Below are 23658 nucleotides of genomic sequence, written 5' to 3' on the forward strand. Positions count from 1 at the left end.
AGGCTCGGATGCCACTGTTGGGGAACGTAGTAATTTCAAAAATTTCCTACGCACACGCAAGATCATGGTGATGGCATAGCAACGAGAGGGGAGAGTGTTGTCTACGTACCCTCGTAGACCATAAGCGGAAGCGTTATGACAACGCGGTTGATGTAGTCGTATGTCTTCACGATTCGACCGATCCAAGCACCGAACGTACGGCACCTCCATGTTCAGCACACGTTCAGCTCGATGACGTTCCCCGGGCTCCAATCCAACAAAGCGTCGGGGATGAGTTCCGTCAGCACGACGGCGTGGTGACAATGATGATGTTCTACCGGCGCAGGGCTTCGCCTAAACTCCGCGACGATATGACCGAGGTGGAATATGGTGGAGGGGGGCACCGCACACGGCTAAGGAACGATCCGTAGATCAACTTGTGTGTCTATGGGGTGCCCCCCTCCCCCGTATATAAAGGGGGAGAGGAGGAGGGGGCCGACCTAAGGGGAGGCGCGCCCTAGGAGGGGGAAACCTACTCCAAGTAGGTTTGCCCCCTCCCTTTCCTATTCCAAGAAGGAGGGGGAAGAAAGGAGTGGGGGAGGGGGAAGGCAAGGGGGGCGCCCCCCCCCTTTCCTTGTCCTATTCGGACTCAAGGGGAGGGGGGCGCCTCTTGCCCTGGCCGGCCCCTCTCTCTCTCCACTAGGGCCCATCAAGGCCCATTACTTCTCGGGGGGGTTCCGGTAACCCTCCGGTACTCCGGTTTTTCTCCAAAAACACCCGGAACACTTCCGGTGTCCGAATATAGTCATCCAATATATCAATCTTTATGTCTCGACCATTTCGAGACTCCTCGTCATGTCCCCGATCTCATCCGGGACTCCGAACTCCTTCGGTACATCAAAACTCATAAACTCATAATATAACTGTCATCGAAACCTTAAGCGTGCGGACCCTACGGGTTCGAGAACTATGTAGACATGACCTAGAACTATTCTTGGTCAATAACCAATAGCGAAACCTGGATGTTCATATTGGCTCCTACATATTCTACGAAGATCTTTATCGGTCAAACCGCATAACAACATACTTTGTTCCCTTTGTCATCGGTATGTTACTTGCCCGAGATTTGATCGTCGATATCCAATACCTAGTTCAATCTCGTTACCGGCAAGTCTCTTTACTCGTTCCGTAATGCATCATCCTGCAACTAACTCATTAGTCACATTGCTTGCAAGGCTTATAGTGATGTGCATTACCGAGAGGGCCCAGAGATACCTCTCCGACAATCGGAGTGACAAAACCTAATCTCGAAATACGCCAACTCAACATGTACCTTTGGAGACACCTGTAGTACTCCTTTATAATCACCCAGTTACGTTATGACGTTTGGTAGTACCCAAAGTGTTCCTCCGGTAAACGGGAGTTGCATAATCTCATAGTTACATGAACATGTATAAGTCATGAAGAAAGCAATAGCAATATACTAAATGATCAAGTGCTAGGCTAACAGAATGGGTCATGTCAATCACATCATTCTCCTAATGATGTGATCCCATTAATCAAATGACAACACATGTCTATGGTTAGGAAACATAACCATCTTTGATTAATGAGCTAGTCAAGTAGAGGCATACTAGTGACTATATGTTTGTCTATGTATTCACACATGTATCATGTTTCCGGTTAATACAATTCTAGCATGAATAATAAACATTTATCATGAAATAAGGAAATAAATAATAACTTTATTATTGCCTCTAGGGCATATTTCCTTCAGGTCCATCTTGGCACTGGTGCAGAAAGGACCTTGACTTGGATGACAAATGGGAAACTTTTGTCCGTCAAATGGAAGGCGTTCATGGAATTGTTTGGGATTGAAGATCAAGGGCTTGAGAATCCGGTTGGCTTTCGTCCTCATTGCAATGCAACGTCTACTCACAAGCAATCTCTCTGGCCTTACTGCACCTTGAAGATGAACTCCGAGACGAAGAATGAGACTTACAAGCTACCTACCTTTCTGGACATCCTTCACCGCATCTTTAGGGAGACTCTTTTCCTCGCATTGGGAACTTGGATATGGTTCACTCGTTTCTGGTGGATATGTTACTTTTCTGTCAGCATGAGAAGGAAGGGAACACTGGAGATTCCTTGGATATCTCTCATGTCATGTGGCTTGAGCTTTTCTCCGCTATCTCTGGGCGCAAGTGCCCTATCTATGCTCCTTTTCTCATGTTGCTTATTGAGAAGGCTTGGGAGCACACTTATCCTGGTGTCGTGCTGGAGACTGGCGAGTTGGTCCTTCATGAGATTAAGCGTCTGAGGAAGAAGGAGAACTAGGGCACTTTGGTTTCAAAGTATGGGATTCCGTCAGGAGCTGACGAGATTGAGGCACAGGCTGATGCTGACAATGATAAGGAGTATGTGCCCTCTAGAGCAGAGCCCTCATGGGCAAAGAAGCTCAAGCGCAAGATGAAGAAACTTTTCTGCATGGAGTCTCATGGATAGTATATGGCTCATGGGTCTGAGAAGAAGGCCAGGAGCCACCACAAGGAGCTCATGCGTCAGTTTGGTGCGACAGTTGCCAACTGATCTGAGGGCAAGATCACTGATGAGGAGGAGTGGGTTCAGCAGCACCGCCCTTGGACGGACTCAGACACCGAGCAGCCCCCTGTCGATGACGGAGGAGCGAACGGTCACGCGGGGGATGTGATGATGGAGATCGTCAGTTATGCTATCACTTGTGGCCGTAGCAACACTCTTTGCCCTTTTGGTGTCTCGATGCCAAAGGGGGAGAGAGTTTAGGGATTTGTTGTATCGAGTTGTGAGTGTGTCTTATTTGCCTTGTCTTTCTCTCTCGCAAACTCTTTTCTCGTTGTTTGCTTTGGTTTGGCTTGTGGTCGTGAGACCTCGTACCCTATCATATGGTGTGAGACATATGCTACCCTATCCTCTTATCATCTTTGTATATCGAGTACTCTAGTAGTTTGTGAGATCATGCTTGTCTCATATGTCTACTTTGCTCACTTGCTACTCTATTGCATCCTAGCTCTTATATGTCTCTTCTTTGATGCAAATGTTGTCTGACTATAAAATATAGGGGGAGTGTTGATCCTAGTGTGTGTACTTTGCAATCCAAAGGCCCCTCTAATTAAGTGCACACATCTAGGGGGAGCCCCGTCTATATTTTGTAGTCTTTGGAATTTGCTTATTCTCATGTCATTCCTTTGTGCAAATCCCGTGTTGTCATCAATCCACCAAAAGGGGGGAGATTGTTAGGGCATGTCTCTCTCTAAGTAGTTTTGATGATTGATGACAATGCTTTTGCTAACTAATCGTGTGCGTTAAGTTTTCTAGAGATTCATTAATTGGCACGAGATGATTCTTTCCCCTCGGAGCTTTAAGTGAAGACAGTATAGTCTCTTTCATTTCGGTTTTGGTGGACTTGAGTCGTAGGAGACACCGTACTATCAAGAGGGGGGTCCGCATTGTAGAGGATAGGGTGGAATCAACACATACACTTGTTGGGGAACGTAGCAGAAATTCAAAATTTTCCTACGTGTCACCAAGATCTATCTATGGAGAAACCAGCTACGAGTAGAAGGAGAGTGCATCTACATACCCTTGTAGACCGCTAAGCGGAAGCGTTCAAGTGAACGGGGTTGATGAGGTCGTACTCGTCGTGATTCAAATCACCGATGATCAAGTGCCGAACGTACGACACCTCCGCGTTCAACACACGTACAGCCCGGTGACGTCTCCCACGCCTTGATCCAGCAAGGAGAGAGGGAGAGGTTGAGGAAGACTCCATCCAACAGCAGCACAACGGCGTGGTGGTGGTGGAGGAGCGTGGCAATCCAGCAGGGCTTCGCCAAGCACCACGGGAGAGGAGGAGGAGGAGAGGCAGGGCTGCACCAAGAGGGAGAATTTCTCATGTGTATGGCAGCCCCAAACCTCATCTATATATAGGGGGAAGGGGGGCTGCGCCCCCTTTAGGGTTTCCCACCCCCAAGGGGTGCGGCCAGCCCTAGATGGCAAAGGGGAGGCGGCCAAGAGGGGAGAGGAGAGGGAGGCGCACCAATATGGGCCTTAAGGCCCATCTGGACTAGGGTTTGCCCCCTCCCACTCTCCCTTGCGCCTTGGCCCCCTTGTGGGGGGCGCACCAGCCCTCCTAGGGGCTGGTCCCCTCCCACACTTGGCCCACGCAACCTTCTGGGGCAGGTGGCCCCACTTGGTGGACCCCCGGGACCCTCCCGGTGGTCCCGGTACAATACCGATATCGCCCGAAACTTTTCCGGTGATCAAAACAGGACTTCCCATATATAAATCTTTACCTCCGGACCATTCCGGAACTCCTCGTGACGTCCGGGATCTCATCCGGGACTCCGAACAACATTCGGTAACCACATACAAACTTCCTTTATAACCCTAGCGTCATCGAACCTTAAGTGTGTAGACCCTACGGGTTCGGGAGACATGCAGACATGACCGAGACGTTCTCCGGTCAATAACCAACAGCAGGATCTGGATACCCATGTTGGCTCCCACATGTTCCACGATGATCTCATCGGATGAACCACGATGTCAAGGACTTAATCAATCCCGTATTCAATTCCCTTTGTCTATCGGTATGTTACTTGCCCGAGATTCGATCGTCGGTATCCAATACCTTGTTCAATCTCGTTACCGGCAAGTCACTTTACTCGTTCCGTAACACATCATCCCGTGATCAACTCCTTGGTCACATTGCGCATATGATGATGTCCTACCGAGTGGGCCCAGAGATACCTCTCCGTTTACACGGAGTGACAAATCCCAGTCTCGATCCGCATAAAACAATAGATACTTTCGGAGATACCTGTAGTGCACCTTTATAGTCACCCAGTTACGTTGTGACGTTTGATACACCCAAAGCACTCCTACGGTATCCAGGAGTTACACGCTCTCATGGTCGAAGGAAGAGATACTTGACATTGGCAAAGCTCTAGCAAATGAACTACACGATCTTTTGTGCTAGTCTTTGGATTGGGTCTTGTCCATCACATCATTCTCCTAATGATGTGATCCCGTTATCAACGACATCCAATGTCCATAGCCAGGAAACCATGACTATCTGTTGATCACAACGAGCTAGTCAACTAGAGGCTCACTAGGGACATATTGTGGTCTATGTATTCACACGTGTATTACGATTTCCGGATAATACAGTTATAGCATGAATAAAAGACAATTATCATGAACAAGGAAATATAATAATAACACTTTTATTATTGCCTCTAGGGCATATTTCCAACAACACTTCCTTTTTGCACCCCCAAGCTCCTTTCCTCTCCTTGGAGTTTGTCGTTTCAACGGAAGTGGAGATTGTGAGGAGATAGCAATGGTACCGCCGCCAGCGCGGTAGTACCACCCATGGTCCTCAAGCGGCAGTACCGCTGTCCTACAACGGTAGTACCGCTTGTATGCATCGGCGGCAGTACCGTCCTGGTTCGGCACCGGTACCGACTCGATTCGAGGATGTCTCTTCTCGTGTTGGGTTGTGCGGCAGTAGTACCGGCAGTAGCAGCGGTAGTACCGCGGGTACCACCGCTACTGGTGCCGCCCAACCCCTCTTTCTTTCTCGCGTTCTCCCTCTTATGCCTCTGCTCTCAGTCTCCATGGTAGTACCACTGGTGGTCGCGGTAGTACCGCTGCTACTACCGCGATCAGCAGTAGTACCGCACCACTGTGCAGTAGTATCGCTCTGTGCGAGCTGAAGAGGGGGTAATGGTTGGATTGGTTCCCCCTCTATAAAAGGAGGTGTTCTTCTCCAAGTTGACTCACCTCTTTTCCCCCAAGCTCCATTGTTGCTTTGAAGCTCATTTTAGCCCGATCTCTGTCCCTAGCCAATCAAACTTGTTGCTTTTCTAGGGATTGGTTGAGAAGGCCCGGATCTACACTTCCACCAAGAGAAATTCGATCCCCCCTCTAATCCCTTGCGGATATTGTTACTCTTGGGTGTTTGAGCACCCTGGACGGTTGAGGTCACCTCGGAGCCACATTCCATTGTGGTGAAGCTCCGTGGTATCGTTGGGATCCTTCAATCATGTTGTGGAGATTGCCCCAACCTTGTTTGTAAAGGTTCGGTCGCCGCCTTCAAGGGCACCACTAGTGGAATCATGGCATCTCGCATTGTGTGAGGGTGTGAGGAGAATACGATGGCCCTAGTGGCTTCTTGGGGAGCATTGATTGTGCCTCCACACTGCTCCAACGGAGACGTACTTCCCCCAAAGGGAAGGAACTTCGGTAACACATCCTCGTCTCCACCGGCTCCACTTGTGGTTATCTCTTCCCTTTATTTTGTGCCAGTTTATATTGTGTTGTATCATTTGCTTGCACTTGTTGTTGGGGTTGTTTGCATCATATAGGTTGTTCACCTAGTTGCACATCTAGGTAACTTATTTGTTGCTAAACCCAATTTGTGAAGAAAAGCTAAAAATTGGTAGTTGCCTATTCACCCCCTCTCTAGTCAACCATATCAATCCTTTCAGCCAGGTGTGGCCACCTTTATATAGCGGATTCCGGTGAGGCGAGGCGTCCGAGTGCGTCAATGCGCGGTGCTGGAGTGGGTTTCTTGGCCGACGAACTTGCTTAATGGCGGCATACAGATGGAGAACGACATTGAATAAGTGTGGCAGATATTTGCCCCGTTCAGTCATGCGTCTCCGACATTGAACATGCGCGGACAACGGAGATGCATCGCGGGCTACGCCCTCGACTGGCATGCCGCTTCAATGGCTGAGGCAGTGAGAGGTCACGTCCATCCTGAGCCGTCTTCAATGTTGAGCGGCGCGCTCTACAGCGGCATGAATGCGAGCAACTGGCGCTGGGCGGGAACGCGCGCAGGCGAGGAAGAAGGCGTTTTGGTAGGCTAGGGCGGTTAAAAGAGGGCGTAGGACCGGTCCGGACTCCCGCAAAGGCCCCCATGTTTTGTCTCCAGATTGCGGGAGAAATCACGTCCGGACCGCCCTGCAGATCGATACAATACCGCATTGGATGACTTCCGTGGTCGGGACAATTGCGGGAGGTTTGCGGGGCCGCCTTGGAGATGCCCTAATAAGACACATGGATGTAAAACTAAATTTGACCCGCCTTATACCTTTCTCGACCACAAATACCTGGCACCTTTTTTTTTCTTTTAACAAATCCCACGCATCGAACGCTCCAGCCCTCGTGTGAACTCATATCTAGTGTTTCCATGTCTCTCGTCGGGGCCGCCAGTCCCCCTCGTCCCCTATGGTACTTGGACCATGAAGGTATGGTGGGTCCCGGCCTTTGCCTGCGGGAGGGCTTCATTTTTAGGTGTTTTTTCTGAATTTTGTTAGGGTTTGTGCCATGCTCAAGAAGACGAGGCGATGACGGCTTCTTGAAGATGGAATAAGGTCATCCCTGCCTAGCCCCTGTCCCGGTGATGTTTCAAGCGCCATCGGAAGGCGTTTGGAGGTTTGTCTCCGATGGATCTCATGGGATCCAGTCGACGTTTGTCTTCGGGATTTTGTACTGGATCCGGTCTTCGTTCGTCTATGTGTGTGTGTCTGCAGGTTGGATCCTTCCAATCTAAACTTCTCTTCATCGACGACGGTTGCTATTGTGGTGCGCTGGTCCTATGCGGCCTTAGCACGACGACTTCCCGACTGTCTACTACAACAATGTTTGCCTAACTCCAACGAGGGAGGCGCGATGATGTCGGTGCGCCTTCGGCTCGCTTCAGTGCTTATAGTCGTCGCTAGTTGGTCTACGGACCTGGATGTAAATTTAATTCTAATGTTCTTTACATTTTATTACCTTGATAGTTGATGAATAGATTGGAAGTTTTCTCGTAAAAAAATTCCTTTCTCAATCTTTTGACAAAGACATCTTAATATTGCATCTTCTTTACCCCCGTTCAAAGTATCATCACCGCACTGATCATCGGAACCAATAATCTATCCTCGCATGTAAAATCAAGAGTAACAACTATATTTTGCAATTTTTTTTTTAAATTAATAACTAGAAAACAAGAAAATTGACAACCCCTAGCAAGCCAGCTTTGGATTTGGATCCAATCACAGGCGGCGGTTGGTGTATTTGTTGAGGGCACAGGGGGCATAGCATGCGATGTGACCACGGGGGCGCGATCGGTGCACACCCTCCCCCGTGAGGTCAAAAGCTCCAAAGGAGGGCGGTCCAATGGGACACCGACACGTACGTCCCCTCCCCCCACCGGTCCACTGGACACGCCCCACGCCGCGCGGCCACCCCCGCGCCCGGCTCGCGCGGACTCCCGCTTTGACCGGGCCCGCCCACGCCCGGGCGCGACGCGTCGGCCCGCGATTGGACGGCTGCCCCCGTAGCCAGGCGAGCTTCTCGAGGGGCCGCACCCATCGCCCTCCTATTTTTCTATCCCCCATCCCGCACCCCTCCCCTCCCCCACTCCTCCCTATTCCTATCCCCCCCGCCCCTCCCCCCACGAACCCACAGCGCGCACCCGAGATCCGCAGCCGAAGCCCGTGAGAACAGCGAAGCGCGACAGGAAAGGTACTCCCCTCCCTCCCTCCTTCCCCCTCCCAATCCTTTGCTGTGGTTGCGAGCCACCGATTGATTGTTGGTTCTGGTCGCGGGGATCCGAGGTGAAGCGATTCCGCTCGTTCTGTGACGGATCCATTTCCGTTTCCGTTTTCGCTTCTGATTTGTGCGCGTCAGGCTGGATCCTGCCCTGGATCGTGCTAGATCTAGTGTTCGCTTGTTGGATCGGTTAGGGTTCGAGATCCGATCTGACGCGCGAGTTAGGGTTTCCGAGAGCAGCGCTTTTTCCTGCAGGAAATACGGCTTGTTGAGCGTATTTCCCCTCTGTTTGGAGCGAGTTTAGTGGGGATCGACGGGGGATTTCGGCAAGGATTCGAGATCTGCCCAGAAACGTGAAAATGCGCGCCGTGCTGATGTTCGTTGTGGTGCTAGTTCGGTAGATCCAGCGCGCATCTCGGCAGATGGGGTGCGAATCTCCTGTAGCGAGGTCTAGATCTAGTCGCCTTGCTAAGAGAAGGATGCATGTTTTTATTTGCTTGTGCCGATCTAATTTCAACTTCCAGTTCTGTTTGGTTGTTATTCCGTGGAATATTGTTTTCTCAACCTGAAGCTCGCTGGTGTTAGATTAGATTTGTCCAATAGAATATCAGAAAAGTCAAAGAATCAAAGGCTGGTATGGATGGCTCCTTTTGAGGATGTAGTAGGGACATTTAGATGCATACACTCCCCAAAAGTGATTCCTTACCTAGGTTGTAAAAAGTTGGGCTAGCTCTCTAACTATACTGTATCATATGAAAATTGCTCACACCACTTGCGAATCTGGGAAAGAGGATGATTTGTAGCAATTGTATATTCACTTTCGTTTGGTTCATTTTCTTCAGATTTTGAAATTAGTTTGCTTGTTGATCCCACATCCACTGTTTTTTGTAGCACGGTGCATATATGGGCAAGTAATAACAGTGACAATTTGTATTTGCAGGCACTGAACTAGTTTGCAACAAAGAAGAGAGAAAATGTCTACCGCTGAGGCAACCCGTGAGGAGAATGTGTACATGGCCAAGCTCGCCGAGCAGGCTGAGCGTTATGAGGAAATGGTCGAATTCATGGAGAAGGTGGCCAAGACCGCTGATGTAGGTGAGCTCACTGTTGAGGAGCGCAACCTGCTCTCTGTGGCTTACAAGAATGTGATTGGTGCCCGGAGGGCTTCCTGGAGGATCATCTCCTCCATTGAGCAGAAGGAGGAGAGCCGTGGGAACGAGGCCTATGTCGCATCAATCAAGGAGTACCGTACCAGGATTGAAACCGAGCTCAGCAAGATCTGTGATGGCATCCTCAAGCTTCTGGACTCCCACCTTGTCCCCTCTGCCACTGCAGCAGAGTCCAAGGTGTTCTATCTGAAAATGAAGGGTGACTACCACAGGTATTTACTTGCTGCGTACAGAGAATTATGCCAGTCCATAGTTGTTGGATACTTGGATGTACACCAATTTACTCTCTACTCCCTGATTGTGAATCCATAGGTACCTTGCGGAGTTCAAGGCGGGTGCTGAGAGGAAAGAAGCAGCTGAGAACACTCTTGTAGCATACAAGTCAGCCCAGGTTAGCTTTCATGGACTGTTTGCTAATTTGAAACATACGGTATCATGAACCAGTTTGCTTTATCATCATCTTTCTCTTGCAAAGTTGAATACATGTTCTGTCATTCCTGGTTGGGATATACTGCGCAGGCTATTCTTCTGTTTGTGTGTGTATTGTTCCATTGAGTGTGCACACTGACATTAATTTATTTATTATTATGTAGGACATCGCGCTTGCTGACTTGCCTACCACCCACCCGATAAGGCTTGGACTTGCACTCAACTTCTCAGTGTTCTACTATGAGATCCTGAACTCTCCAGACCGTGCTTGCAACCTTGCCAAGCAGGTTAGTCTTCTGTTTTATACATCACATATTTTGTTGATGAGTTCTTCTGTGTGGAAACTATTTTGCCCTGCTTGTTAATTCTTATTTGATGGGAACTACACCTGAGTGCCATTTCTCATGGAAGCTATAGAGTAGGATTCTGATCTTTGGTGAAATTGTTGTTTCAGCATTTCTTATGCTTTACTTTATGGTACTATAGCATTAATGAACAACTATCCTTGTTAACTATGCCAACCAGTCGAAATGATTCATGCTATTGAAAGTATAGTTTGAACCATCACTTGACATTGAGGAAAAGGGTCTCAGTCTTACCTCTGTTATATATCTAGAATGCGATTAATTCTGGAATGTTTACTTGTTGGTAGGCATTTGATGAAGCTATTGCTGAGCTGGACTCCCTCGGCGAGGAATCCTACAAGGACAGCACCTTGATCATGCAACTTCTTCGTGACAACTTGACTCTCTGGACCTCTGATAACGCAGTATGTGTCTCCCCATCTGAACCTCTACCTGTATTGGTTCGTCATGGGTGGTGTTGAAAACCTTGTTACTCATAATCCTGTTAAACTTTTCCAGGAGGAGGGTGGTGATGAGATCAAGGAAGCCGCCTCAAAGCCAGAGGGAGAGGGGCACTGATTGGCCGGCCCTTGAGCGTGCCCAAGTTTATTTCTGAGTCCATTTACGCAGCTACCTGTATCATTCGGATCATAAGATGTACTAGGGTCAGTTGCACTATGTGAATCATAAGATGTGGTAGGATGGTGCTATGCGAAGCGTGTCGAGCTGAAGTACCTAGTGGACTACAGTCATGAGGGCGGTCATGTGGACATCGTCGCTTCTTAGTTCATTAGCAGATTTCAAACTATTTCCTGTATTGCAGCACATTATTAGTATTGCTGTATTAGCAATTTTCATGGCTTGTTGATGATTGATCATACTTGGCGTCAAGCACCCCCCTGAGTTTTTCTTGTCCTACTTCCCTCTCCAAATAATTGACTTGTAGGATTCTTCTAAGTCAAAAGTTTGATCATTTTGATATAAAATTAATTATATCAGCATCTACAAAATTAATTTTATTCGAAATGTATTTTCGTATTATATATGTATTTGATACTCTGTTGTGTTTTTACTGTTGACATATAAATCCCCTTTATGTTTCTACTGTTAGACAATTCAACTTTGTTTCAATTTAGTGACTCAAATTTAAAATGCAAAATTCAATAAAAGATATATGATGGAACTTCAAAGAAACATATTTCCCCTTGTGACACAAATCCCAGGCCAAGAGCAACCCGAGAATCCGTGCCCCTTCTAATTTCCAAAAGTGATTCTTCTTTGTCACCCATCCCATTTGGATCCATCAGTTTGTACCTTTTATCTCTCTCGTCAACTTCATCTCCTTGAAATTGAATGAACCATACGCCCCAAGTCAGCCTTGCGCTTCGCCGTGGCCCCCATGCCCACCTCGTACTCCTCTTGTTTCCTCGGCTGTCTCTTCTCATTCTTTTTTTTGACCATGCCTCTTCTCATTCTCTTTGACTTCTTATCACCTTGCTAATTTCTCCTATTTCTTGAACGGGATTACTTCATGTACTATGCTTTGTGTCCGATTTTCATACAATGGTCAGATGGATGGTTGTAGGCCCAAATAGATGCTAACATGGATGAAAAGTGCAAATGGATGATGGGTGCATTGGTGGACTTTATTAAAAAAATAATTCAAATTGCAAAAAAAAATGTACATACACAAATACATATATAACACATTCACGAAAAGTTTCGTAACAATATACTCCCTTCGGTCCTTTTTACTCTGTATATAAGAATTGTTTGAAGTCAAACTTCACAAAATTTGACCATATTTATATGAAAAAATATCAACATCTACCATACTAAAGTTAACAATATAAAAATTTAACTCATGACACATATACTGATATTGATTTTATACTGTGAATGTTTGTATTTTTTTCTATAAAGTTGGTCAAACTTTATGAGGCTTGACTTTAGACAAATCTTATATGCGAACTAAAAAGAACCGGAGGGAGTACTACTTGCATACATGGCACAGACAAAAAAAACACATACATGGAAATGGGCCACCATTTTCTTTTTGGTGTTGGACCGAAATCTTGTTTTTTTGTGCAACTTGCAAATCGTAATATTTTTGAACAAAATTTTACAGATCCACCATGAATATGTATAAGTTCTCGTAGACTTTTTTGAACTTATAAATATCGTTTTTGAATCATTTGAAATGAAGTCTTCCAATGCCCCCGTCCACACAAACTTCGCACTCCTAACATGGATGGTTAATATTGTGTGTTAGTACAAATATCGTATGGATTTTATTACATGTGTAGCGGTGCTCTTTCTTTAATGTCAATTCCACATTGTCTCTGCCAACTCATCCCTCGACAAAATCATCTCAAACTTTTCTCTCTAGGCATAAAACTTTGCTCCCTACCAAAGCCTCTCCTACTCTTTCTTCGTCCTACAAGCATCTATGCAGTTAGTATGACTTTCTAGACCTCCCATCCTCCTCCTCCCCATCTACTTCATCATTGCTCTTTGAGAAGAGGAGTGATTTGACATCAGTCTTTTAGGCGGAGGGTCACCATTCCTGGTTTGTCACTTTTTATGCTCTTCGGAAATGCACGATAGTGACGGAGTGTTGAGAACTTTCGTTCGGACTTAGGCATATGCTTGTATGTAATTGTCATGTGGCATCGAACAATTCAGGATGCATATGAGAAGTCAATTCTTAGCCCATAGTATAAGAGATCAACTCTTAGCTATGAGAAGTCAAGTTTTAATTTTCTCTCCATTTCTCCCTTTCCCACTTCACCATTTATCCTACCTGATACCGCTAAGATAGTTTTAATGTAAACGCCCTAAGCAAGCCCATTAATTTTTCTTATTTTCTGCCACTTTTCATTAGTACAGTAAACCAATACAAATTCATGCTTTGCTATTGCGTGTTCCCAAGTTTGTAGTTGCTTTTGCACTACCTTTTATTTGTTCTTTATTCCACGGCTCGGGTAGAACTCAAAATTGCTTAGGAGCATAAATAGAGATCTGTTGCTAATGATTTCTCCATTGCCATACCGTTTATATTCGATATCTAATTTATGATTCCATAGTATGGCATTTTAGACCTAGAGGAAATGTTGACCAATCGCTAGCCTCTTCTTTCCCCTCTCACAAAGCAACTGGGGCATAGTCTTCCTCCTCTCGATCTCTGTTAGTGAGATCGTGGATTTGCCTCACCTCTATGTGCCGATTCGACACCCCGGGGTGGGGAGGGAATCTTGGTGCCTTGGCTATGGTTAGTATATATGGTTTTAGTCCTAACAAGAGTGATACTTGACGGATGTCGATGCCTCATCTCTGAGTCAATCTTTCAGGCTCCAACCCTCCACGAGTTCATCCGTTGGGACAGATTATGCAGAGCTTTGACATAGATTCCTGCCGGCTCCTCGGGGCGTCTAGGTTGGGTTTTATCGACGTGTGTGCGTGACGGTGATATTTGGTGTCAAGTTCTTCAGATCGATTCAAAGGTTTAATGACTTTGCCTATGACTTTAGGGCGCCGATCCTTATGGTCACATGCATACGGAATTATTGGTTGTCATCAACATGATGAGGCCGACTCCAGTATGAGAGAGAGAGAGAGGCGACATCGACACATCAGCGCTTATTTTGTGGTTCAAAGACCTCAATACATTTTTATTATTTTTGGTGTGCTTTGTACCTCTGATGATTTTTTCCGCAAAGAAACCTCTAGATGAAATGCTTACCAGAGAGCCCGTGGATTTGCCTCCCCTCTACCCGTCGCTCCGGTGGCCGGCGGAGAAAAGAGGAATTCATGTGCCTTCGCCTAGATTAGTAGTTTAGGTTAGTTTTTTTAATCCTCGCAGGTGCGACGCTTGAACGGGCGGTGACACTTCTTCTTCGAGTTTGTCTTTCGTGCTCCGACCCTCCTCGAGTTCGTCCGTCTGGACATAGTCGATGAAGCTCCGACATAGATTCCTGACATCTCCTTGGAACGGTGATGTTAGGGTTTCTCGTCATGTAACGAGATTTGCTGTCAGATGCTTCAGATATATGCAAGGATTCAACAAAGACAACTGCGGCTCCAGGGTCCTGGTCCTTAGGGCACATGCATGAAGACTTCCCGACCGTAATCGATAAGGTCAAGCTGGCTTAGATAGGGGGAACGGCGACAACGACGCGTCGGTGACTCATTCTATTGGCAATAGTGGTCGTCCGATGATCTTGAAATCTCAATATAATTTTATTATGTTTGAGATGCTTTGTACTTCCAACAAATTTTTATAATAGATTTGATCCTCTTTCCGGGGAAAAAACTAGTAGAAAAACAATCCTACCATTCTCACAGACGTCACTCGAACGTTTGCTCCCACGCGGCTACCAGGCAGAAGGAAGAGGAGAGCGGACGCACCATCGCCGCAACAAAGCCAACAACTGCGTACTGAAGAAAAGAAAACCACTTGTAAAGCAGATCACATATACTCACCGCACCGCACCGCGCGTCGTCGCCGCGCCGCCCCGCCCCACCCCACCGGATCCCGCCAGATCCAGGTGCCCAGATCCCGGAGCGCCCGACTGGCCCGATGGACCCCTCGCCGGCCGCGGCGGAGCGCGACCGCTCGCCGCCGCCGCCCCCTCCCCCGCCCCCGTCCTCCTCCACGTCGCCTCTCGCCGTCGTCTGCAGCTTCTGGAAAGGTCCGCGTCGATCCCCACCTTCGCTGCGCTTGGTTCGAACTGGTGTGCCCGGAAGGCCGGCTGGTCTGAATTGCCGCGGAGCATCGCGATTCCCAGTTGCGCGCGCCTGTACTGGCTCGCAGGGTGCAGAATCTGTGGGGTTTTGCACTAATCGCGACTGGAGAGATCTTAATTTCCTTGAGATGCTTACATTTTCCACCTGCATTCAAATCTGCTACTAGCATGTTTTTGCTTGCCACCTCCTCAATTGGCTCCAAACTGTATGACATGCTCGTGACAGGGAGACCAAGTAGTTTCAGTAGAGAAAGGCCTGAGTCTTCGTCTCGAACTTAAATTCGTTACCTATGAAGCTTGGCAAGCTTTTGCTGTCCTAGTTTAGTTTCTGCACTGATCGAAAAAAGCAAATAATAGATATTACTAGTTTTTGTGCATAGGCCATGTATAGCCACTCTACATCATTCGAACAATGAGCTAGTGATTGATCACAGACGTCATGAACTTTTATTGCCTCCTTGAATTATTTGCATCCATACCGTGTAGGGAGAGTAGCTGTGAGTTGTCATGCCACGTGATCGATACCGTGGTTCCCATGCGGGGGTTTGGAAAGCTACAACGCCTAAATAGCTTCCAAGTGTGAATGCTCATGTGCTGTAGATAACATGTTGATTTATTTAGTTATTGTATGTGGAATGTAGGTTGATGCCTTCGCCATGTAAAATTTTATGCTATCCATGGTGGAGAATCTGACTGTTGTCTCTTGTACAATTTAGACTTTGATTTGGAGAAAGAAAGAAGTGGGTTGGATGAGCAGGGTTTAAAGATTGCGGAGAATCAAGAGACGAGCCAGAAGAACCGACGTAGACTTGCTGAGAATACTCGGGACTTCAAGAAGGCATCTCCAGATGACAAGCTTAGTTTGTTCAACTCATTGCTTAAGAGTTACCAGGAGGAAGTTGACAATCTCACAAAAAGAGCAAAGTTTGGAGAAAATGCATTTCTCAACATCTATCAGAAGCTCTATGAAGCCCCTGATCCATATCCAGCTCTCGCTTCTATGGCTGTATGTCTTTCAAACTTACTCTCTACCGTAGCTTCTCTAATTCGGCATTGTTTGTTGTATTCATAGAGGAAACTGCCTTCATGGCTGTCCCGACTTCTCTAAATTGCAAGTTGCCACCAATACTTAATTTCTTGCCTTGTCGCAATAATCACTTGCCATCTTATTGGTATTCAGTATTGACGCCTACTGATATCTGATAATAACAGATAATTATTTGTATGATTCTATCGTCACTCTCCGAACATAGAACTTTTGCTATAATATGTGTCAACTTGCACTAAATTAAACTATAGGTGGGAAGCTGTTAATCTGCAAATATAGATGCGAGTTAGTTTGTTCCAACTTAAAAGTAGCGGTCACGTGTTAACACTAGTGCAGATCAGAGTTAGCAACTTTGGGAAAAACCATGATATGGCACTGCAGTTTCCTCCAACAAAAGTCTGATGTGTTCAGTTTTGTTTATTCCTTTGCTTGAATGTCAATAACTAGCATCTTCTTCGAATATAATAAATGACATTCAGTCAGATTTCACCAAAGTTTGTTGCTAATGATCTCAATTCATTCAGGATCAAGACCAGAAACTATCTGAACTGGAGACTGAAAACCGGAAGATGAAACTTGAGCTTGAAGAATACCGGGCGGAATCTGCGCACCTAAAGAACCAACAGGCGACGATTAGGCGACTTGAGGAGCGAAACCGCCAACTAGAACAACAGGTCTGTTCCAAGGTCACTTGGTTTCCCGCTCTGTTTTTTTAAACTAGTCAGTTTTCCTTCTGGTTTTGATGTTCTGCATGAACGATGTCAGTTTCACAGTCGAATAATGTTAGTTCCTTCACACTGGTGCTTTATGAAATTATCCAATTGGCCTCCTGTATCCATACAATGGTATTCTTAATTTTCATTTTCATACTTGAATGGCCGCATTGTTCTTGTTTACAAAGTTTCAGAAGCCTCATACTTTTCATGATAGAAAACTTAAGCCCTTCTTTTTACATTGATGCATGAATTCCAAATTTCACCTGAACTAAAAACAATTGTACCATGGTCTGTCTGCGAATATACTGGCCCACTAGCCACTAATACTGCTTTTTAGACATAACACCATTAGTCAAAATATTTTGTAAATATCTAAGTGGCATTGCACTTGCAGCTGAAATATATACATTCCTTCCAGTTTATGAAGTTTGTGTATAGCGAGCAACTACTTTGATGAAAAAACATCGCTGATTTCTTGTTCCACATAGTTTTAACACACTTCCTGTTTCTTGAATCATATCTCTTTTACCTTCTAATGAGTTATTTTATTTTTGTGATTTTAGATGGAAGAAAAAGTTAGAGAGATGGTTGAAATGAAACAGCGAAGCTTGGCAGAAGATAGTCAGAAAACTCTCGAAGCCCTGAAAGATAGGTATGATAAATAATTGCAACGAAGAAAATAATTGCTTAACGATTATCACAATTTAAATTTAAGCTTTTTGATTTTGAGAATTTGCCACATCAAATATGATGATGCATATGCTTATTTGAATCTTCGATTGCCATGATTGTAGGGAACGGGCGTTGCAGGACCAACTAAGGCAAGCTACAGAAAGTGTCAAGAATATGCAGAAGTTACATGAATCGGCACAAAGCCAATTGTTTGAGCTTCGTACTCAATCAGGTTTTCTTCCTTTCTTTAGTTGTGTTACCTTGACGATCGCTATGCTTAATGGTTCAATAATTATGGAAGTTCTAATGAAGTTTTATATTTTGTTCAGAGGAGGACCGGACAGCAAAGGAAGCTGAAGTGAGCCTTCTGATGGATGAAGTTGAACGCGCTCAATCACGATTAGTTAGCCTTGAGAGAGAAAAGGTAATGTTGCCTGTTGCTGTTTTGGCTTTAGGAAAATCCCTTGCATTCATATGGTTGCAATTCTCCCACTATGGCAATCGAGATCTATGCACATTCTCTCATACTACTGCACGAAACTTATGGTGAATTGGTGATAGACTATTATCAAATAATCCTCAGTCGGTGAATACATTGAATTGATGACTGACACATGTCATGTGTTTGACCAAAATGTGCACATCCATTATTGGCTTCCCTAACATACGATTTTATTCTTATGTTCACTGCAGGGGGATTTACGGTCTCAGTTGCAGACAACAAATGAAGACACAAGTAATAATAGGTAATTTTGTTTGCATTTTTCCTGTGTATGAATGAGTATGCAAGTGTGTATTTGCATAATTTTTATCATTCATAATGCTGTTGATACAGTGACTTTCAGCAGTATTGCTATTATTTTAGCTGGGCCTTTATGATTATCTAGAACTTAATACTAACTTATTATCTGAATTATGTAATTATGCAGTGATTACATGGACCCAAGTGATATACTTGAGAGTTCTTTGAATGCCAAGGAGAAGATCATATCAGAGTTGAATGCAGAACTGCGTAACATTGAAAGTACTTTATCAAGTGAGAAAGAAATGCATGTGAATGAAGTAAAGAAGTTGACTGCTTTACTCAGTGAGAAGGTACCCAGTCATTAAAATTGCTATGTCAAAATTCAGTTGTCAGTAACCAACTCACTACTCGTAATGTTGGCTATTGGGTGCCAAGCTATAAGTGAGGGACTCTACCATTCTCTTATTTAGAGAGTCCCCCTGTTTATTCTTTTCCATCATCTGAAGGGCACAGTAGTCTTCTTATGTGTATCATCAACCTGTCTATTTACTTACAATCCATATTCCAAATATTGTTCAATATATTAATTTCTTTGCTTCTATCACTATCAACATTCTGTGATAGGTGAGTTTCGTAGACATGGCTACAGCCACTAGGTTTGCATCTGAACCTGAAAAAAGCACACAGAGTGAATAGTTCTAATGAAGATAATAATAAGTTACTTTTTCTACTATATGTGTGAGCCATTTTCCAGTCACGAGTCGATCCACCATATATATGCTCTTGGAATGATTTGTATCTATGCACCCATGGTCCACTTATTTGTTGTTTTGCTAATTACTTTCTCTTTGTAGGAAACTGCGATAACGGAGTTGAAGAAAGAACTTCAAGAAAGACCTACGACTAGACTAGTTGATGATCTCAAGAAAAAGGTTCAGATTTTGCAGGTTGGAACAAAACAAGCTCTATGGATAAACATGTTTTTGTTAAACCATCTACTTTAGTTCGGACATTTGACGACGTACCGTCCATAATCAACTGGATCTTAACCTGAATTCATTGCCTCTTTATCCTTTAGTGAAATTTCAAATACACATGATACATGAGATCAGCTTTTCAGTGTTGCATCTTAATTATACTAAATTTGCCCACATCATTTTGTTGGTGATCACAGAGATATGCTTGAGATACATTTTGTTATTCCTCCATATTACCCTCACTATATTTGATTTTCTGTCCCCATGCTTGCTGAAATTCCTTTTTTTTTCCAATAGGCTGTTGGGTACAACTCAATTGAAGCTGAAGACTGGGAGCTAGCAACTAATGGTGAAGAAATGAGCAAACTGGAAGCTTTGCTTCTTGATAAGAACCGCAAAATGGAGCATGAACTTACACAGTTGAAGGTTGGTACCTAGTTTATATGCTGGAAAATGGTTTGGCTCTTTGGAGGACAGTCAGTATTTGTCATGTATACATACTTGTTATCTTCTCTCCTGGAACTGTCTTGTAAGTTCTTTTTTTTTTTGCATCTCTTAAAGGTTAAAATATCAGAGAAGTCAAGTCTTCTTGAGGAAGCTGAGAAAAAGATTGCTGAACTAACTTCAAAGGTTGAAGAGCAGCAAAAATTGATTCTGAAACTCGAGGATGACATATTAAAGGTTGCTCTCCTTACCCTTGTGATAATATTTCATATATTGCCAGTTGATCCCCGTTGTCCTTTGAATTTGAATATATATAATCCTTACGAGCATGTCTTCTGCATATACGGTTACCTTATTTAGTGCTACAGTCTGAATAGTGATATTATGTTATTACAATAAACTACACAATCCTGGGTTTCGATACTTAAGAAACCAAATAATTTGTTATGCCTTTTGTTTTTTGAAGCACACGTGTAGCTGATATGTTTATTAACTTTGTTACAGGGCTGCAGTTCAACTGATAGGAGGAGTTCTCTTTTGAATGATTGGGATCTTCAAGAAATAGGCTCAAATGAAGTATCGGAGGTAAAATTCTAGTTTGGCTTCACTTATGGCGAACCATGTCGCTTTAATTCTGCATTACTCTTAGAAGCTGCATAGTTCAGCCGTGGACAATAAATGCACGGGAAACACAGTTCAGATGATCAACTTTAAGTCCTCATAGACATCATCTTAAAGCTAGTATAAAGATCTGCAATTGTCATAAATGTTACCGTTACAACTGTTAATACACGACACTGAAACATTGAAGAGTTAGTGAATTACCAAACACTTGTCTTTTTTGCACCATGATTTTCACAAATCATAACTGGTTTCAAATCAACAACTGCTACATTCGGTTGGTGAATTTACTGTCTAATTCTGAAATCTATGTTACTACGTGGCCCACTAGTCCGCAAGTGGTCTGTGTTAACCATTTCTTGGTAGAACAGTTGTTCTCCTCGAAACAAAATAACTCTTAATATAGCAATCTTTCTTATATGTTTTAATATTTAGCGCCTCAGTTTCCCAGAAAAAAACTCTTGATACACTGGTTTTGCAAACATGCGTGTGATTTTAATATTTAGCAGTATATGCAGTTGTTATCAACAGTATCCACAGTTCTACTCCCTCCGTCCGAAAAAACTCGTCATCAAAATGGACAAAAAGGGGTGTATCTAGAACTAAAATACATCTAGATACATCCCCTTTTATTCATTTTGATGACAAGTATTTCCGGACGGAGGGAGTAGATGTTAAGGCAAATACCAAATGTGCCTAAGAATCATTTCAATACTCACTTTTTTTGTAACAGTGCATTTGATTTTGAGTTATCTAATCAGATGGTCACTACATCCATGTGTAGCTTCACTTGTTTCTTTTCATTTATTTACAGGGTACTGATCCAAGGAATTCATCACCAGACCAAGATCAAAGTTCCATGCTCAAGGTCATCTGCAATCAGAGGGACCGTTTCCGTACACGACTACGTGAAACCGAAGAGGTATATATTATAGGCTTCTATTTTCGACAAGGTTTGGTAATGATATAAGAGGGTCATTTTCCTTGGTTTTCTTGAAAGTTGTGGTTCTGTTAGGCTTTTCTTGGATTTTTTTTTATCCCATGACTTCTCTTTGCTTCATGAAATATGAAAATGCATCACCACTGACCATGTATTGTCATTTTTACGTATCCCAGGAACTGAGGAGATTAAAAGAGAAGTATGAAATGCTAGCTGTAGAATTGGAAAAAACAAAAGCTGATAATGTTCAATTGTACGGAAAGATTCGATACGTCCAGGACTACAGTCATGAGAAGATTGTTTCTAGAGGACCAAAGAAGGTTTAGCATAAATCCTTATGATGGACTTTACATACTTCACATTGTCTAGCATTTGACCTTTGTTATGTTGCGCCTTGCAGTACGCAGAAGATATTGAAAGTGGTTCTTCAGATGTTGAAACAAAGTACAAGAAAATGTACGAGGATGACATAAATCCTTTTGCAGCTTTCTCGAGGAAGGTAGATATATTTGAACATATCATCAGCAACACATGTTATCTCTGGTATTGTACACAGCTCAATTATGTTCTTTTTTTGCCATATCCAGGAAAAGGATCAAAGATACAAGGAACTTGGTATAAGAGATAAGATCACTCTCAGTAGTGGCCGTTTTCTCCTCGGTAACAAGTATGATACTATCATTTTTTGTGGGGTGTGCAGTTCAGGTTTTCCTTTTCTTTGTATTTGTTGTATTACCGATCTTTGATGATAACTTTTAAATTGTTGTAGAAACAGCAGAGCTATACATGCCAAGTTTTTTATTTGACCATTCCCAATGTCGTATGTCTTTTTTGAATTAAATAAGTACAGCACCGATGACTCAGGTGTGCATGGATCTGCCACTGAGATGTACTCCCTCTGTAATGAAATATAAGAGCGTTTAGATAGTGCTATTATATTTCTTTACAGAGGGAGTAGTTAATTTGGTTCCAACTTCTTAAATTATACCCTTCGTCTGAATCTTTGTTTAGATTTTATATTTGGTCATTGTGCTCATGTCTAAACTTTAAAACTGACCACCATTGATTAATCCTAGCCCTTCATGGATAAGAATGCACAAGTGATTGCCATTTTGTATTACATGATGCCTTAGTTTCTTTATTGTATGATTTTATCCATGAAGCGGACTGAAAATAAATATATCAAGTGTTTTGTTTGTATTCACATATTTGCCTGGACTTTTATATTCTCCTACACTAATGAATTGCTTGAATTTCTGTATTTGACCAATGAAGCGGACTGAAACAAGAAATTAATGTAGCATGTGTTCTGTTTGTATTCACAGATTTGCCCGGACATTTATATTCTTCTACACTATTGGATTGCATCTCCTCGTGTTCACGCTGCTGTACAGAATGTCAGCTTTGAGCTATCTGAGGTAAGCATGCATCGCATCGTCAGTTTCAATTTGAGGCCCTAAGCATGAGCACGGCTAACTTGAAATATTTGTGCAGCATAACACCTGCACATGATGAGATCATCCTTGACGCTGGCAATCAGACATTATCGCACATGCCCTGAGCCAAGTTTGATGTAACAGTATTATCACTTGATCAGTACCGAAAGGGAAGCGTTCCTGGGTTTTGGTCTCGAGAATCTCTGCATAGGATCATGACTGAAGTTTTTAGTTTACTATGCCCTTTAGGTGCCTTGATATGTTCTCTTCTGTAGATAAATTTCCAGTAAAGCGGGTGAGGATTAAGGGGCGAGGTGGCGGATGAGGTGTGGTGCTTGAGTCATTCTGTAAACTGTTGTATTACCAAATTGCCCTTTCGATGACAAATGAAAGCACATATGTACAAACACAATGCCATCCAAAGTATGTTTTCAGCATATATGGTCGGAAGTTTGTGGCGAGGACAGTTGTACAGAATCTAGAAATAAAAAGGATTGAGGGAGTAATATTAGAGTTGTCTTCACATTAATTTAGCAGGAACAGCCTTAAGCAGATATTTGGCAAAAGCAAGTTATCTGGATTCCCTTGTATGCGAAAGATGAAGTTTACAAGTTGAAGTATTCAAAAGTTGAATTCTTGCAACTAAAAGATTTTTTTCCTGAAAAAGGAGATGACTGCTTTGCCTCCGAAAAATTGAAAGGAAGAAGAGAAACCATGGGAGGCAACGTTCCTGTTGACAGAGGCGCATGTAATGGCTTTGTTAATCTTAAAACCTGTTAGCTTAGTATCTTGGAGGTGTTCATAGGATAGGGC

General features: G+C 44.0%; 2 protein-coding genes across 2 annotated transcripts; both read left to right on the forward strand.

Annotated features, from left to right (window-relative positions):
- Window positions 1-8300: 8300 nt before the first annotated feature.
- On the forward strand, window positions 8301-11379 carry LOC123090846 (14-3-3-like protein A). The gene is made up of 6 exons (XM_044512199.1): window positions 8301-8532; window positions 9500-9940; window positions 10041-10119; window positions 10322-10444; window positions 10810-10926; window positions 11021-11379. Exons 2-6 carry the CDS (start codon window positions 9534-9536, stop codon window positions 11078-11080), a joined length of 786 nt encoding a protein of 261 aa, XP_044368134.1. The 5' UTR covers window positions 8301-8532; window positions 9500-9533; the 3' UTR covers window positions 11081-11379.
- A 3543-nt stretch (window positions 11380-14922) lies between these two features.
- Window positions 14923-23353, forward strand: LOC123090847 (protein CASP). Its single transcript, XM_044512200.1, has 18 exons — window positions 14923-15192; window positions 15963-16252; window positions 16819-16968; window positions 17574-17662; window positions 17805-17914; window positions 18012-18106; window positions 18376-18428; window positions 18612-18777; window positions 19282-19374; window positions 19702-19830; window positions 19966-20085; window positions 20353-20433; window positions 21284-21391; window positions 21586-21729; window positions 21810-21908; window positions 21997-22076; window positions 22735-22827; window positions 22904-23353. The coding sequence occupies exons 1-18, from the start codon at window positions 15081-15083 to the stop codon at window positions 22968-22970; spliced, it is 2079 nt and encodes a 692-aa protein (XP_044368135.1). The 5' UTR covers window positions 14923-15080; the 3' UTR covers window positions 22971-23353.
- The last annotated feature ends 305 nt before the right edge of the window (window positions 23354-23658 follow it).

This window comes from Triticum aestivum, chromosome 4B (assembly GCF_018294505.1).
Source record: "Triticum aestivum cultivar Chinese Spring chromosome 4B, IWGSC CS RefSeq v2.1, whole genome shotgun sequence".
Lineage (NCBI taxonomy): Eukaryota > Viridiplantae > Streptophyta > Magnoliopsida > Poales > Poaceae > Triticum > Triticum aestivum.

Bases quoted from the DNA above. Each gene is read 5' to 3' on its own strand.
- LOC123090846 (XM_044512199.1), top strand. From the start codon at position 9,534: ATGTCTACCGCTGAGGCAACCCGTGAGGAGAATGTGTACATGGCCAAG. The intron at 10,120-10,321 runs GTTAGCTTTCAT...ATTATTATGTAG, and splicing joins TAGCATACAAGTCAGCCCAG to GACATCGCGCTTGCTGACTT. The intron at 10,927-11,020 runs GTATGTGTCTCC...AAACTTTTCCAG, and splicing joins TCTGGACCTCTGATAACGCA to GAGGAGGGTGGTGATGAGAT.
- LOC123090847 (XM_044512200.1), top strand. From the start codon at position 15,081: ATGGACCCCTCGCCGGCCGCGGCGGAGCGCGACCGCTCGCCGCCGCCG. The intron at 16,969-17,573 runs GTCTGTTCCAAG...TTGTGATTTTAG, and splicing joins ACCGCCAACTAGAACAACAG to ATGGAAGAAAAAGTTAGAGA. The intron at 18,778-19,281 runs GTACCCAGTCAT...TTCTCTTTGTAG, and splicing joins CTGCTTTACTCAGTGAGAAG to GAAACTGCGATAACGGAGTT.